Source organism: Ailuropoda melanoleuca, chromosome 7 (genome assembly GCF_002007445.2).
Source record: "Ailuropoda melanoleuca isolate Jingjing chromosome 7, ASM200744v2, whole genome shotgun sequence".
In the NCBI taxonomy this organism is placed as follows: domain Eukaryota; kingdom Metazoa; phylum Chordata; class Mammalia; order Carnivora; family Ursidae; genus Ailuropoda; species Ailuropoda melanoleuca.
Genome location: NC_048224.1, coordinates 10,394,961 through 10,413,034, shown reverse-complemented (window position 1 = coordinate 10,413,034; position 18,074 = coordinate 10,394,961). Strand labels below are relative to the sequence as shown.

Sequence of the window (18,074 nt, the reverse complement as noted above, 5' to 3'; positions counted from 1 at the left end):
ATGCCTTTTTTCTTTATTTTTATTAACAAAAACCAGGTTATTTCATTTTCAAAATTTATAAGGTATTTGTCTCATGATCTTTAAGCCACGAAACATTTCTCCTAAATGTTTATCTAAGTCCATATTGTTAAAAAAGAAACTCACTTTTGAATCATAAGCTCCTGGTTCTCCCTTTTGAAATAGGCCAGTTCGTTCCACACAGCATCAGAATCTTCTTGTCGAAGTTGTTGGGGATCTGCTCTCTTTATTTTTCTGATATGAGTCCTATTTTTAAGATGAAGTTGTTTTCTTCCTTAATATGTTCAAAGTGCAATGAAAATTCATTTATACATTCCGTAATTCAAGCTCACTATTTATGGAATGAATTTCCTAAAACTCAAGTGTGCAGAAATTAAAATCCTATGTCATAATTTCTTAAAAGGCTAAACTGCTACTATGGAAAGCAAACTTTTAGGCAGACACATGACGGTCTTAGGTCAATTTCTCTGATTCATTTTAGTAATAATAAAACATATATTGCAGGATGGTCAGTTTCTAAAAAAGGATTATAAGAAATTATAATATAGGCATTTAATATAACATAAACATCGAGAATTTGTTGTCAACCAATCTGAATGTGGTACATGTGCTCAATCTTAAAACACACTATTATCAGTAAATATGTCAGAAAGCAGTTTTCACACTTCCTGTGACTACTAAAGTTAGGTGAGCAGAGGCTAAATGCAGGACAAATTGCTTTATCACTACTTTACTGACAAGTGATATGAAACACTTCCCATCCTTCAAAGGAAAAAATTAAACGTGACAATTACCTACAAAACATGCCAAACGCCCTTTATGTTTTCATTTTCTGTACATAAAACAAACTCTTCATTTTTATTTTGTAAAAGTGCTGTACTGGCCAATTTAGAAACAGTATTTCTCTATAGAACAGACCAATGTGTATCATCAACATTGCCCTAAAGGATCCATCTCAAAAGATGAGAGGGTAGTAGATTTTCTGTACTCATTCAGTCCTTTGCCCTCTGTTGATACTGTTAACAAGGGAGCCACTTACGACTAACCAAGATCTGAACACCTGTTCAGAGCAATTGAACTGAGACCGCCAATTCATTCAGATAAGCTGCAGAACAAACTGATGGATAGTAAAGATTTTCAAATTGCATACTAGGTTGAAATAGTTTTCAGCGAGTTAACTATATATTTAGATTTCCTATTTCTCATCTTTCAAGTAAAACTGAAATACTGTTTAAGTTACAAACTTTGTAATACCATTATTTTATTTATTTAATTTTTTCAGTCATATGGATATGAACTATTTTTGCATTATCTACTTTTATTAAGCTACTCTATTGATATTGAAAATGTACACAGTAATTCATAATCACCTACATTATGAATTCTGTAAATGATAGGAAAATCTATAGTTATTGCTATCATATTTATCAGTTTTCATTTATTATGTTATCTATTTTAAAATTCACAATAAAGATTTGAATGCCAAATAATATCTTTAAAATCACACAAAAGCCATTAAAACACCTATATGATGCTACTCCATTCCATTTAATATTTAGGGAAATGCCTTTATGAGCTATGTAACTCACATGCCACTGCCTTCTTCCCACTGTTTTAATTGCTCTTTTACTGCTCTGTAGTTGGTCTGTAACATCTGTAGCCTTTCCTTGCGTTTTTCATGGGCATCTCTTAGCTCATCATTTTCTTGGCTCTGTAGAACACAAAAAAGCAAGTACACAAGTTTAACGAAAGTATTAGTATAACGCTGCAAATAAAAAGGTTACTCATCTAAATATGAAATTTGAAAGAAAATAATAATTATAAATTAATTTGTAATACTTGAGTGGAAGAAAGGGAAGGATTCTTAAAGTCACAAAATAGCTTTGCTTGGTAAATTCAACCCACTTACTACATTTTTAAGCTGTTAGTAATTTCAAAATTAGTTTCATTCCTTTCCCTGTGGTCAATTAGTACACATACTAATATCTCTGAGCCAACTGTACATAATTCTTTTTCACAAAAGGATTTGTCCATACATAACACATGATTGTTTTGTTAATTATAATTACATATGTAATTAGTGTAAAAACACTAATCATAGTAAGATCAATGCTTCCTCCCATGTATTCATGATTAGTTTAATATAAAGCATAAGGATTACACAGGAGAAAAAAAATCAGTCCAGACCTATGTTTAAAGTAGCAGAGCTTAACCTTTGGGGTTGTGCTATACAAAATTGAAATGTGAGAGCTGGGTTTCGTATTCTTGAAGAGATCATAAAAACATTACTAGGTTAGACAATTAAAGTCAACAACTTCTGAATGTTCTAAAAAGAGTGCAAGAAATATGTCTTCATTTTTAGGTATACCCACAAAATGAACTTAGGCCAAATTTTCAGTTCTTAGGGGATGTACTTATATTACTTATGCACTGTGTTTCTCAAAGTAAGTAACTTCCTGAATTTTTTTTAGCCACTGTGAATTTCAAATTTGTCTTTCAAACTTTTTATACTTCTATATGAAGGAAATTGTATACTTGTTTAGTGGAGGCAACAGGTACTCTGTAATATTATAGTGAGGTGAGACGAGCAGGCTCACGGCAGTTAGAAAAATCTGAATTCTATTCTTGGAGCTCTTTCATATTAGCTGCATAATCTTAAGAACACTATTTAAATTAAATCCATTTCCTTTTCTGTAAAATGTGGAAAAGAACGCAGAGATTTAAATTATGATGACTAAATTAAATGAGCGAATATACAGGTAAAGCCCCTGGCACTGTGCTTGCCCTATTGAGGCAAAGCAAAAGTGAGCTTCCTTCCTTTTCCTCTTCCCAAGTATTAACTGATGTCCTTATTATCAAGAAGCCAAATTCACAGTTTCCTGAACCATCTACCTCTCATCTCAACTGTAAGACAATACAGAGTTTGTATTATTTTACTGCAATTCTAACTGTCTCAACAATATGGATATTTGGACATTCTACTTTGAATACAGGCCTAGTAGGATAACTTCAATAAATCTCTTAAGTAGTTATTAGGAAGTATTTGAGTCCTGTGTGCATCAAGCCATCTGCATGCCATCTGGAAATGGAAGTGCTTGATGAAAAAGTATGGGAATGGCATCACTTGAAAGGGACAATCAGAATAAATGTTATCCTGAACCATGTTAGAAGATATACAGATCACAGGAACTGCAAACTTGCTAAAGAGTACCATGTTAAATACCATGGTTAAAAATTCAGGATACTGAACTGAATTTTGTTCATTTCAATTAAAGAACCATATATTAAGAGCCTATTACATGCAGAGTGTTAAGTACTGGTAAGAGTTCAAGTCTTGCTGCTCAAAGTTAGTAATTTTATCTTGACATAGCTACTTAAATTCAGCATGTACCAGTTTCTCCATCTTCAAAATAAAAGCTATTTATATCTCCCTTCTTCTAACACCAAGGAATGATTTAACCTTGACCTTGAGTTTTCCCTTCTGTTGTTAAAAATCCAAATATAACTTCACTTCTTTAAACAATAAGCTTTCTAATCTTAAGTATCTGAAATAATTTAAATTAACCAAAAAGAAAAGTAAGATCCTTAAGAACTAATAGGATTTATTAGGATTTTAAACAGGATGTATTACAAATTATTAATAATCTAATTATAAGAAATGTATAGGTACTAGAAAAGATTTGCGTCAAAACACAATTTTCAAATAAACATAGTTAAGTACTTTGTTAAATTCTAATAGCTTTCTCTAATTATTCGTCATTGAATCAAATTCTTTCCCCATAAACTCTTAGTTTACAACGAATTTCTTTAAAATTATTACATACAAATCCAGTGTTTTGGAATCATTAAAAGTCTGTGTTAAGAGCCCCTAGAAACTCTGAGAAAAGAACCTAAAAGATTGCCCAAAGTAAAAAATAAAATGGGATATCCAGATTTTTTCTGTTGCCCTTCACAAAAATCTTGTTTAATCAATGGAACAAATTGAGTTACTTATTGTTAGTACTGTCATTATTTTAGCATTTTTCAGTACTGCTTCAGCTACCATTAATCACGGAATTTATACCCAAGGTTTTCCTTAGTTCTCAAATAGAAGTCAACTATCTTATGCTGTTAAAACAAAGATTAAGACTCAATAAAAATTTCCTGAGTCCTATATGTCACTCACAATGTGCCAGGCTCTGTACTAGGCATAGTACTTAAAGCACTCAAAGCACCTCTGCTTCCTAAAACTTTAGTGTAATATATTTACAATTAGAAAATAGTTTTGAATGAAGCCTGAGAGACTATGGACTATGAGAAACAAACTGAGGGCTTCAGAGGGGAGGGGGGTGGGGGAATGGGATAGGCTGGTGATGGGTAGTAAGGAGGGCACGTATTGCATGGTGCACTGGGTGTTATACGCAACTAATGAATCATCGAACTTTACATCAGAAACCAGGGATGTACTGTGTGGTGACTAATATAATATAATAACAAAAATTATAAAAAAAAAGAAAATAGTTTTGATTTTTCTATAGTAATTGAAATAGGTAGCTCCCTCCATTAAGTAGTGATTATAGGAAAGTAGTTTTACAGATGAGGTTTCTGCTTTATTTTACATGCTTCATAATTTACTACACCTAATGCTAGAGTGTTTACATATTTCTTACACAATTAGTAAGATCTATACTATTAAAATGAAAGTAAACTACAGATTATTTGACAAATCAATTTGATAGGCATAATTTATAATAATTATTATTTTTAAGTGCAGTTTCATCCATAGATTTGTCCTTTCCAAATGCTATTATCAAATTGTAATTCATAGGTTATATTAGTCCTAGAGACTATTGTTGTTTGGCCTACTTTAGAAATAGACAAAAATTTTATAGAAATGTAAATATAAGACAGATAATATATGTTCAGAGAAAAACATTTTTCCCTATTCCAGTACAAGAACAGATTTAGCAGAAGTCTTCAGGCACAAGTCAGATATCTCAAAAGACATGTTTAATGTGTAAAAAGAATAATCAAAAATTTTTTTATAATATTCTAACAAATACAAGTGTGGATTATGATTCTTTAAGTCCCAAATGATAGCCTAAGTCAAAACGGTAGTACTTCATTTGGGAAATACTGTACCCAAAGATCTTACAACAAAATCAAAAGTAAAGACTGAAAGATACATTTAATATCATTAATAACTACATTTGCCCAAGAAGATACACACAAAAATATTGCAAGAGCAGTCACTGAATTAGGATCATTTATTAGCTCCCTCAATAAAACATTCACTGACTACCTTCCCTCTATTTTGCAATTAAACTAGTTAAACTAGAGGTACTAATTTCTCTATACAAACAAATCTGAATTACTAAAACATTAGAAAATAGAAAACAGAAAGGCTGTATCACCTGACTTTCCTCAATGGTACTTGCAAGTCCATTTGTGAGTTCGAAGGAACAAAAATGATTCTTGATCTAATCTACTACAGTTTGGTCAAATGCTCCTTGACAGGCATAGGCTAACTAAGAGCATGAGTCCTGTTAATAAAACAATGACTCAATCTTCACAGAATGATAGCACAGTTTTTTAAAAGTTTTAAAAAAAACTTTTATAAAATACCAAGGATCCCATGGGTGTTTAATTTCAGCAGAGTATATAAAGCTGAATGTATGAAGAATGCATATTAGAGCACTGAAAAATAAAAGACATAAATTGTATTCAAAGGACATATTGACGTCACTAAACAGTGTAGAAAAGTGCTAATAGAACTAAGTTGTCAAATGCATTAAAATTCATAAAGTAGAGATTCACGGCATTAGTGATCCCAAGGACAGTAAAGGATTTCATAAAGCTCTGATACATTGATTTCCAACTTATACTTTATAAATATTTAGTACACTATACTTATGAAGTGAGGATTTGGAAATGGGTGGCATTTTTAGAATAATAGTTTTCATCTCTTCTATTATTATTGGCTCTTTTATTACAACACTGGCCATTCATCTTGAAAACATGTACAACTATCACAAAAGTAAGCTAAGCAAGATAATGTATTAATATTTTTACAAACGTCATTACTAGTATTAGAATAATATGCATTATTTACTGCTGATATAATAAAGACCATCATTTCAATATATCAAAGCATGCCTCCATATGTTCCATGGTGGAGGTTATCTGGTGAAGCTTATTTGTCCGTCTCTCCCATCAGCCCCCCTTGGTGATCAACTTGGGACCCAAAGCTACCTATTGTGCCATGGAGCATGTGTTTAGTTTAGTGTTTTCAACAGTAACTTCCATGGAACAGAAGTCTTTGGGAAACATTAATGGGTATAATATAATCAAGTAAATCTGGGAAAAACGGTATCTATACCTTGCTATAGATTCACAGTGCACATTGATATCCTAACAGCTCACAAAAAAATGAAAGATTTTAATCCACTGCCTACGATAATCGAGCATAGAACATTTTTCTCTGCCATTTTCCCATTAGCTTCTGGCAGAGCAGTGTTCAATATAATACCAGTATGGGAAAGGCCATCACAAAAATTCCACATGTACTAATGGGTTATGGTCTACAAAAGAAGCACCCTGATCAACAAATGCATATTAAAAACCGTAAGACACTGTTAGGGGTTGAAACGAATCCCCTCCAAAAAGGTATGTTGGAATCCTAACCCACACTACCCCAGAATGTATTTGATGATAAGGTCTTTATAGAAGGAATGAAGTTAAAATGAAGTCATTAGGGTGGGTCTCAACCCAGCTGATTGGTGTCTTTTTATTTTCATTTTTTTAAAAGATTTTATTTATTTATTTGACAGAGAGAGAGTGCATACACAAGTAGGCAGATGGGCAGGCAGAGGGAGAAGAAGCAGGCTCCCCACTGAGCAGAGAGCACCATGCGGGGCTCAATCGCAGGACCCTAAGATCATGACCTGAGCCAAAGGCAGATGCTTAAGGGACTGAGCCACCCAGGCGCCTGACTGGTGTCTTTTTAAAAGGAGAACTTTAGACATAGAGAGAGAGACACACACACAGAGGAAAGATGATGTGACGTAAGAAGACACAGGGAGCAGACTGTCTTTAAGTCAAGCAACACCTGAAACTACAGGAAACTAGGTGACAGAACGAGAACAGATTCTCCCTCACAGGTTTCAGAAGGAACTAATCCTGCTGACATCTTGAATTTGGAACTTTTTAGCCTCCAGAACTTTGAATAATACATTTCTGTTCTTCTAAGCCAGTGAGTTTGTCATGGCAGCCCTAGGAAACTAATACAGATACATTATTAATTCCTTTCTTATATTATATTCTCATGGACTTAAGTAATAGTAATAACATTAATATTATACCCTAATTAAGGGAAATATAGGAAGAAGTTTTCTGTCTTCACTAAATATGACAGGTATACTTACTAAAGTGAGGCCATAAATTAAAAAATATCCTGGACCCAATCACTCTTTTTGGAATTGCTTTTACTTTACAGGTTTTGTTTACCCACTTCATTTGGTAAATGCTCTTGATGATTGTGCTTTTTCATTCAACTATTTTGCTCTTTTAAAATAAGAAATCCTTTCTTACTAAATGATAAGATACAATGAAAAAAATTTGCTCGCATTTTCCCCCTTATCTTGCAAATCTGTGAAAGAAAGCATACATTTGAAATTCATATTATCATCAACTGACTTGAAAAGGAAATACAGAAAAAGTGTAAATGAAAAAGAAATTGTGTAAAGAAAGAATTTTACTCTGAAAATAAGCTTGAGGCCTCATCCAAAAGAGCAATTAGGAGAAAGGAATGATAAATTAATATAATACTTCTGAGACTCTTTCTGAAATTAGAAATTCAAAAGGCAGAAGAGGATAGTCTAAAAACGTCTGAATTGCTCTACTCTCTCCTGCCAAAAACAAGGGACTGTCAAAGACTCACAGACTTTTGGGGGCAAATAAGTGGAGATCTGTTACTGTTGAATGGGGATATGTAATATTTAAGTTTATGTGTAACTTGACTGATCAGATATCTAGTTAATCATTATTCCTGGGTGCATCTGTGAGCATCTTTCTATAGAAAATGAACATTTGAATCAGCAGACTGAGTAAAGCATATTGCGCTTCCCAATGTGATAGGCTTCATCCGATTCACTGAAGAATACAATAAAAGGTTGTATAAGAAAAATACTGGTCTTGTCCCTTTGGACTCAGATTGAGATTGAGACTGGAACTTAACACCATCAGCTTCCTGGTTTTCAGGCCTTTGGACCCATACTGAAACTATACCATTGGCTCTCCTGATCTCCAGTTTCAGAACTGGAGCTGATGGACTTCACAGACTCTCGAATTGCATGACCCAATTCCTTATAGTAAATAATCAATCTCTGTCTCTCTTTCTCTCCCTCTCTGGATAGACAGATATATGGACACAGATATAGCTATCTTTCAGAATAGCAGTATCTCATTAGGGAAGACTAAAGGGAAATATCCTACTGGTTCTGTTTCTCTGAAGAAACCAGATTAACACAGGATGTGAATTTCAAGAATTATGCAAATGGAGGAAGATGATAAACTGGATTCCTAAATATGCTCTTAATATCCTGTGTGTACTCCCAAGTTTATGTTAAGATACTAGATTCCAACTGCTCATGCGGTATCTTGTTAACTAGGGTCCTGAATGATACAAGTCTCTTGTACAAGTGACTTGTTTGGCTAACTGCATTGCTTAGTAAGTTGTTACTGAGTAAACCAATGAATGAGCAAATAACTTCAGGTGTGGAGTGCCTGGCTGGTTCAGTCAGAAGACCATGCAACTCAATCTTGGGGTTGTGAGTTCAAGCCCCATGATGGGTGCAGAGTTTATTAAAAAAAAAATAAACTAAAAAAAATAAATGCAGGTGTGTACATTTCAAATAGGCTAAATGTTAGCAAACTGATGTCATCTGATCATTTTATTTTTGGTAGATGATAGAAGATAATCTCTGTCTCTCTGTCAATCAATAGATGAAAATTTTCCTTTCTTTCAGAACTAACAGTCCAACTCTGCATAAATATAGATTAACTTAATGTTTGGTGGAAAGGCAGAAAAAAATATTAATTGTAGCCTAGGTTAACTATACCTCTAAGCCATATCTTGTTCTATACAAAATCTAAGTCAAACCTTTTTCTCCCTAAGAGTCATCTATATGACAAAGAATCTGAGCTTTACTGGATTCTAATCATGTGTAAAACATTGGTCTTGTCATAAAATGTCTTAAAACTATTTGAGATTCAATTAAATGCCTAAATCTCAACTAGCACAGGCCTTTGGGTAGTTGTGAATAACGAATGATAAGTTTAGCCATATTAAAGTCAGAAAAAATAAAAGCCCTGAATATAACAAATGGAAAAAAATAGTGTACTTGCCATTTTGACTATATAATTTTTCTATAAAGGACAGTTTTAAGTGACTTGAGCTAGGTGAATATGGTTTTTAACTCACTTTTCTTTTTATATGTTTATCATGTATAAAGAACTCTGAGAAATTCTCTACTTGCTAGTTTTGTCTCTGAAAAACTGTAAGAAATTTATTCCCAATATTAAGCCAAAGTATTCCCAAACAATTTTAAAGTAGTGAATAAATATTTACGTTTGAGCAGCAAATTTTTTGTTACTTTATGATCCTCAGAAATCTGAAAAACGAGACCAACCAATGATACAATTTTATACATGTAACTAAATTCAGGAAAGATAAATGATAAGCAGTGATTTGTGAAGGGAATGTTTACTTTGGTATATCTTTTATCTTTGCAAGGTTATTACTAAAGAAATGATTTATCGTTCACCTTTAGCTGTAGTGCCTTCTCTAAGTTTTCAATCTTTCTTTCAGCTTTCCTCAGATTCCTCAGCTCTTCTGAGTCTGTGAAAGAGCTCTTTGGGGACAAAGACCTTGAACGTTTCACAGGTGGTTCCTCGAGAATAAAACAAGGACATGGTTGAACTAGTTGGAACACTGGATTATGAAAGACATGCAAAATTAAAGAACAAGTAATTTTGAATACTAATAATGAATTATAAAAAAAATCCTGCATGGAATACCAGAGAAATAACAAGCGGAATTACCACAGTGCTACCGCTAAAGGTTTCTCTGTGACTCGTTAATGAGAATATTCATTTACATTTACATTGTTTCTTTCAGAATAATGATGTCCCATTAGGGAAGACTAAAGGGTTATAGACTCAGAAATGCAAGAAACCTCATTACAAAGGAGGGGATAGAGGCTGGTCTAATTGCTCTATAAGGGTCCAAGGTTACACTTGATAGGACAACCAGAAACAAGAGGGAAAGGATTTTTTTCCCTTTGAAATAGTTTAACACACTGTGAAGTTGAAGGAACAATATGCTTGAGGAATATAAATACAACAGACAGTAGATCTTATACCATAATGACCATATGGTCATTAACTATAATGTGGCTAACTAGAGACAAGAATGTGTGTTTATATTATGTACAGCTTCATATACCAATCTGGAGAAGGAATGTGTGAAAGCAACTATTAAGCTGGGCAACATATTGTTCATACTTACAGCATGTCCTTATAAAAAAGAAAGAAAATTTCGTTCCAAATATCCCTCTCATTTTCTTGACTTTTGTTAAAAGCAACGAACATCAAAGTGCTACATTTTTTAACTTCAGCAATGTAGCAAGCAACCAAATTAGGCCCTATAATGTATCTCAATTTTAGGAATGTTTTCTTTCACTTAAATAAAGCTCCATACTCTGAAACTACTCCAAAATGGCAAGTAATGTATAATGCAGTTATGTTTAAATAAATAAATATGTATATACATATATAAAGCTCGTTCTTCTGAAAATTACTAATAATATTAGAGGGATTAAATAGGACTATAATAGAAACACGGGTCTATTTTTAAATACTTCCTTTACTAAGATAGTTCTACTTATAGGAAAAATGGAAAGAACGAAAAGCAATTATCTTGAAAAACATAGTTTTCTGCTTATAAAATCATTATTTTCTACTGCTAAAGTAACAAGTGTGAGAAAAATATGTCTAAAGTTCCTTACTTCTCTATTTATCTACAGATAACATATTGACAATGTTACATAACAACATATTTACAATATGATATAAAATGTCTATTTTAGTGTTCACAGAATCTTTTGCAGCCTAACAGGAATACATACTATAGTATATATACTGTAATACAAATATTATAAAAAGGAAAAGCTAGACATTAATAAATGAGAAACATGCTATGGAAAATTTGCTTATTTTTCTCTATCACTATACCTTTAAATCCAAAATTACATAGCTGCATAAATTAAAGTTAAATTCCACTCTATAGTTTATATCCACAGAGGTAGTATTTTAAATATCATATCTGAATGAAATAGAAACATTAAGATATATTTTTCTTTTAATAATATTACATTAAAATGATTATGAGAGAACTAAGCAAAACTTTTTTAAACTTTTTAAATTTATATAAATTCAGTTAATTAACATATAGTGAATTATTAGTTTCAGAGGCAGAGTTAAGTTATTCATCAGTCTTATTTAACACCCAGTTTAGCAAAACTTTTTAACAAAAGAATGTTAACTTACTACAAAACAGCTCTACTACTACTAATCATTTAATTAAATTAGGAATACATTATTTAGTCTTTAAAAAGGGAAAATGCTCTACTCACAACAATTTTTTTTAAGATTTTATTTATTTATCTGAGAGGGAGAGAGAGAGAGAGCATGAGAGAGTGCAAAAGCAGAGGGAGGGAGAAGCAGGCTCTCCGCTGAGAGAGCCAGACAGGGGGCTTGATCCCAGGACCCCTGAATCATGACCTCAGCTGAAGGCAGATGCTTAACTGACTGAGCCACACAGGTGCCCCACACAACAATTTTTTATCAAGCATTTGGCAGAAATATAAGCAGAGAAGTAAATGCTGTTTGTTTTTAAACTTCATCGCTTGCTTTGCCAGCCTCACCCTGACAAATTCACAAAATGACAAAATGTCCCTACCTTATGTTTTCCTTCAGTACTTGTCCAGATGCTCTTCTCTGAGAAACCCCTGTTGGCAGATTTGCTCTCTGACAGTTTTTCATTTGCTACTTTTAGTTTCTCCTGTAAATACTCAATTTCAGACTTCTGTGAGACCATTAAAGTTTCTAAGCTCGATAAAGATGGCCGTTGAGATACCTATTTAAAAGAAGTGTATGTGCAAATATATATGCATGTTTGTATATTATTTCTCAGTGTGCAAATACTTATATATAATATTACATCATATAAATAATAAGTATTCAGAGAAAGAAAATTTCATTTCAACAATAAACTGTAAACTAGCATTAGCTAAACTTCTATCATCCTAATACAATGGCATTTGTCAATAAAATAACCAAGAGTTTATATAAATATTTTCACAAATAATATTGCCATATAGAATTACAGGAGAAAAACATTACAGCATGGTTGCATGAAACATACCACTCATCTGTAAATTAATTATTTCAAAAAAATATGATTATACACATATGAATTTCCTCATGAAATACTCAATCCACCATTTGATCACAAAGAGTCATATAATACCACTGAATATAAACTTGGGAAAAGGAAAAAAACAGCACTATTAAGTCTAATTATCTTTCAATGTACCATAACAACAACTCACAAAACTCTGATACTTTTAAAATCAATATACAGTCTACTGTATTCTCTTTCGAAATTTATTACATGACAGATAATCTGCTAATGGTAAGCACCACATTTTGGAAACAAAAAAAAAAATCACAGAAAAATTAAGCATGTGGGATACCTTCAAGAAATATTATTTAGTAAAAACCAGCGTTCTGTGAAATTCTACTGCCATCTTAACTGAATATATTTGAGGTCATTAAAATCTATGCATATATCATATTCAAATTAACCACGCCACTTACAAAAAACAAAACCACTTAATCATAGTGAAAACAAAGTTTTCATTGATTTCCAGCAAAGACAGTCAAATCTCAAAATTATAATATTGGATATAGAATCAGTAGCCTTGCAAACAGTTTCATTTAAAATGTGGAAAATCCTATCCACTCTAAATGATATTCTTAAGGGCTATAAGAAGAAATACACGTTTAACTTTTTTGAACCAACAATGGAAAATATTACCCTTTTACAGTTTGAACTCTTTTTTCTTTTTTTTTAGGGAATAGGCAAAACTGTCCTAATTCTAACTTCTAATTATTATGAGAGAGGTCATCTTTGATTTATTTATATTATTACACCTTATCTATTTAAATCACTTGATTTGTTTCCCAATCTTCATTCAATTATATTGCTAAATATTTTCCTCAGTATTATGTATATTGTAATCTTACCATACTTGCCATTTTTTAAATACTTACTCCATTACCTTTCTTTAAATATCAAATTAAAATACTTCAAGCACTCTTATTCCAAACTCTAAATTATTTTGCCCAATTCTTTCCTCCCACTTTTTAATCACAATATGACTATTATTTATTTCATTTTTTCTTCCTATCATGTAAGCAAATTTATGATGTTTATAACTATTTCCTTTGACTGGGCCACTAATCTAAACAGTTTTCTAAAGCTACCTGCTCTTATCCAGGCTCCTTTAAATAAAATTATTAAGAATATATTAATATCCCATCACTTACCAAAGAAATTTTAAATAAATAGTTCAAGGTCAAACAAAAATTTGGAATAAAACGGAAATAACATAACTTTAGCTATATTGGTATATCCAATAAGCAATCCCATATTCTTTAAATGAGTTTAAATGAGTTTTCTAAGATATCACTGGATTATAATGTAGTAGATAAGAATGTAAAAATTGGATTATTCAGTCAAGAAGCTGTAAAGATAAATAATTCAAATACTTGTGAAGACATTAAAAATGCTCCAACCATGGATACTGTCATCATCACTGTAAGGATTTTACACTTAGGCAGCGGTCCTTCAAAATTCTTCAACAAACAGTAACAGAAACTCAAAAATAAAATACTATGAAAGCACTGATTAACTCAAATTTACAAAGAATCAGGGAAGATAACGTAAGTAAATAAAATGGGTTGTGTTTAGTATAATTTAAAGTCACAGCTTTAGAATTCATTCAACAGAGACACTTTGTAGACATATAACACATTTATATAGATTATTTACATCCACAAAAAAACTTATACATGCTCCCAGTGTTTTTAAAATCTGATCTTCTCCCTCTCTTGCCTTTTACCCCTTTTGCAGGAGACATAGGCACAAGAAGTATTTCATACTTCTCTTAATATGACCATTTTTAAATGCACAGGTAAAATGAAATGTCAAATGATGCTCAGATTCACCTAAGGGCATAAGGAGGGTTTTGGTGACAGTAGCTACTCAGCTCCAGCCAACTGTTTTCCTAGGGGAATGAATGTGCCCCACTGCTGCCAGAGCTACTGATTTTTCAAAAGAAGTAAGGAATTAGGGTTTCTAAGGGAAATCTCCTAATTTTAAAATGTTGGCCAGACTCTGTTTATGATTCCTGCATTTTGAGAACTGCTACAAATTTTCTAAGGAAATTTTGAAATATGCAACAAAGCACATAAAAATGTGTCAAGCCTTTGGCTTAGCATTCTAGTCATGCTGAAGGTTGATACAGAAAGATACCATGATAAACTGCTAAATGAGAAAAGCAGGTTACCAAAGAATATACTATATAGAAACAGATTTTGCCAAACATGCAAAGGAAAAGAACAACAACAACAAAATACCCTAAAATGTTTTAGTGTCATTTCTGAGTGGAAATATGTGAATTATTTTCTTCATATTTATTTGAATTTCCTTAAATTTTACAATGAACACATCACTAAATTTGTTTTTCAAAACGTAATTTTTTTCCTTCAAATAAAAGGAATAAAAGCTGAGTATAAAATTTTCAGATTATATAGGAGAAATAGAAACGACAGTCTTCATAATCACATCCCTTATAGTTTGCTAGTGGTAACTTTGGGCTATATCACCCAGACATTAAAAAGAAAAGGAAAACCATTATAATTCTGCCCTTTACCCTTCTTTTCTAAAATTAATAGACTTAATTTTTAGAGCAGTTTTATACTTACAGAAAATCTAAGCAGATGCTGTGGAGCCCTATACCTCCCACCCCCACCCATCAAGGTTCCCCTATTATCAACATCTAAAATTAACATGGTACATTTGTTACAAGTAATGAACCAATATTCATACATTATTTTTAACTAAAGTCCATAATGTATTCATATCTCCATAGTTTCTACATAATGTCCTTTTTCTGTTCCAGATACCACATCCATGATACCACATTACATTTACTTGTCATGCCAGCAACACTTGGCTGTGGCAGTTTCTCAGACTTTACTTACTTTTGGTAACATGGATAGTTTTGATGAGTAGAATGATATTCAGGTGCACTGTAGGATGCCTTTCTGTTGGAATTTGTCTGAGTTTTTCTCACGATTAGACTGGGGTTATGAGTTTGGGGGAGGAAATCACAGAAGTGAAGTGCCATCTTCATTATATCAAGGTTACATAGTATCAACATGATTTAACTCTTGACATTGACCTTGATCACCTAGATAAGGTTGTATTTGACAGGTCACTCCACTGTCCCCCATCCATACTATACTTAATGTGTTTTGTAAACTATGTATAACATATATGAGAAATATGTACATCTTTACTTGTCATTATCCTTTCAAGTGTTGCTTTGAAGGCTTAGCAAAATCAAGATGACCAGTACCCCTGTCTGGGGAAGTTCATTCTATGTATTGCCCTTAAAATCCTAGAATCTTTGAAAAGTTTAATTTTCTTACTAAGAATTATTAGTATTGAATCAATAATTTTTTCCTCTAATATCAAAAATCCTTATTCACCTTTATAGTTTACAGTCTTAAAAGATAATGAAAGGTATGGTGCTAGACCATAGCTAATCTTGATGAGAAGTGATCAATGGAATATGTGTCCAAATGCCTCCAACTGAACCTATCTCTTTAAATTCACCATTATTAATATATAACTTCTTTTTCACATTGATCCACAGAGATAATTTTGATCAAGAAGTCCTGTAGAAGATGTAGAGTGGAAGAGGGACAGGAAAAATCATTCATTAGGTGTTGTACAAATTACTATTAAGAGTTATATAAATGAAATAATCTAGTCATGTTGTATTAACTTCAAGCAACATCGTATAGCATTATATATCAGAGGCTGAGTGAATAATGCCTAATAGAAAAGGGTTTCAAAGTTATAATGATGACAAAGAATTGCAAGTTAAATTGTTTTCCTTATTGGTAGTTTTAATTAAATATATTCATTTGTTTCCTACTATATTAAAATAATAGTAACTATCATTTAGTGAAAAAATATTGAGGTCCTCACTGAAGATAAGCATTTAACATATATTATCTTACTTATTTAAGAAATTTATAAATTCCAAACATGTCAATACATAATGTAGCCTACTGTAAAACATAAACATCTAAAAGGACATGACACCTCAGCAAAAGAAATAATTTCTCCTAAAATAAGCTCACTGAAAATTCAATATACATTAAACATACATATATGCTTAAAATGTGTAATATATGTGTGTATATAAAACATCTAACCTATATACAAATGTATCAGAGAAAATGACATCTTGAATAACTGTCCTCTGAAAATGAACTCAAATCCTCTAGGAAGAAGACATAGTATAAAAATATATAATATATGTTAAAGAGTATACACACACACACAAATTTTCTTCTCAAGAAAAATCTGAATCTCTACAAAAACTTGAAATTTATGTGAAATTGATTTTAGAAATGCAAAAATACATCTACTGCCAATTTATAAAACGCTGTTAGCTGAATCATCCACCTGAAAATGTATAACTTTAATAATAGTCACAAGTTATTTTTTTAAAAGGGAAAAAGAAAAATAATAAGTCAACATGACATCATAATTCAAGATAGTCTTATTACAAAAGTTCACAAATGGAATTAGGTGTACCAGTTTAAATTCACACCTTACTTTTAGAAAGACTCCTAAATTGAGTAATAAATGACTAATATTTAATAATAATAATAAAACTAAGTACCCAATTTTTAAAAATAAAAATATCTGCAAGTCTTCACTTGCACTCACTTTCAACCCAAATATCCCCTGATTGCATTTAGAGATCACAAAATATAATGAAATTATTTACTACATTTAAACTATCACCATCTCCTCTCATAAACACCATCTGAATGTCACATCATAGCAAAATTCAGTACTATAAAGTAGTCAGTTAAATTAAACTTTCCTTTAGTATCTCAACACTTGTGTGATACAGCCAAATTAATGAACAAATAAAAGGAAAGATCTAATTTCACAACTTTTAACTACTTCTAACACCATATTTAACAGTGAATGGGTTATAGTTGGGTGCTCTGTTGGCTTACAGTCACATTCAGTGAATGACAACAGTCTCTGTATTACAAAATTGAGCAACCACAAGCTAGTTGTTTCTTCCATGACATGTAAATATCACACTGCACTGACAAAAATTAGTGATATTTACATGTCAAAAAGACTGTTTAGAGTGTCAACTCTATAATATACACATTGACTGCAGATTCCAATCCCAAGAGTAAACTAATCCTGGGCTCACTTAAAAATGAGAATGGAAAGACTAAGTGATTTGCCTACAGATTTGGGTTTTGTTTTTTTTTTTTTTTTGAAACTTAAATAACAAAATTGAACACAAGTTTTTCCAGAAAGATATTATATGCCTCACATTCTGTTAGAATTTGCAAATCTAAATATTTGAAGTGTACCTCTTAATGGTGCCCTAAAATGAATTTCTTGATTCAAGTAAATAATGTCCTCTTCAGCATGTCTCTAAACATGGAACTTTTAGGTACAATCCATTACTTACTATAATGCGTACTCTAAGTTTTGTAAACATTTGACACTTATGTCACCAGTAAAAGAATCAAAATTTGTGCACTAAAGGTATAAGCAAGGGACTACGCTTGTTATGCATTATCATCTCTATACATTAAAACCTCAATCATACTCAAAC

At 31.9% G+C, this 18,074-nt stretch overlaps 1 protein-coding gene across 4 annotated transcripts in view; it reads right to left on the bottom strand.

Annotated features, from left to right (window-relative positions):
* The window catches only part of CNTLN (centlein), a 290,333-nt gene that overhangs the window by 126,000 nt on the left and 146,259 nt on the right, over positions 1-18,074 (bottom strand). For all 4 annotated transcript variants that reach the window (XM_034663956.1, XM_034663954.1, XM_034663953.1 and 1 more), the window contains 4 exons: positions 12,017-12,193; positions 9,822-9,947; positions 1,608-1,729; positions 145-264 (listed from right to left, as the gene is read on the bottom strand). In XM_034663956.1, the coding sequence (XP_034519847.1) occupies positions 145-264; positions 1,608-1,729; positions 9,822-9,947; positions 12,017-12,193 (545 nt within the window). The remainder of the gene's footprint in view (positions 1-144; positions 265-1,607; positions 1,730-9,821; positions 9,948-12,016; positions 12,194-18,074) is intronic.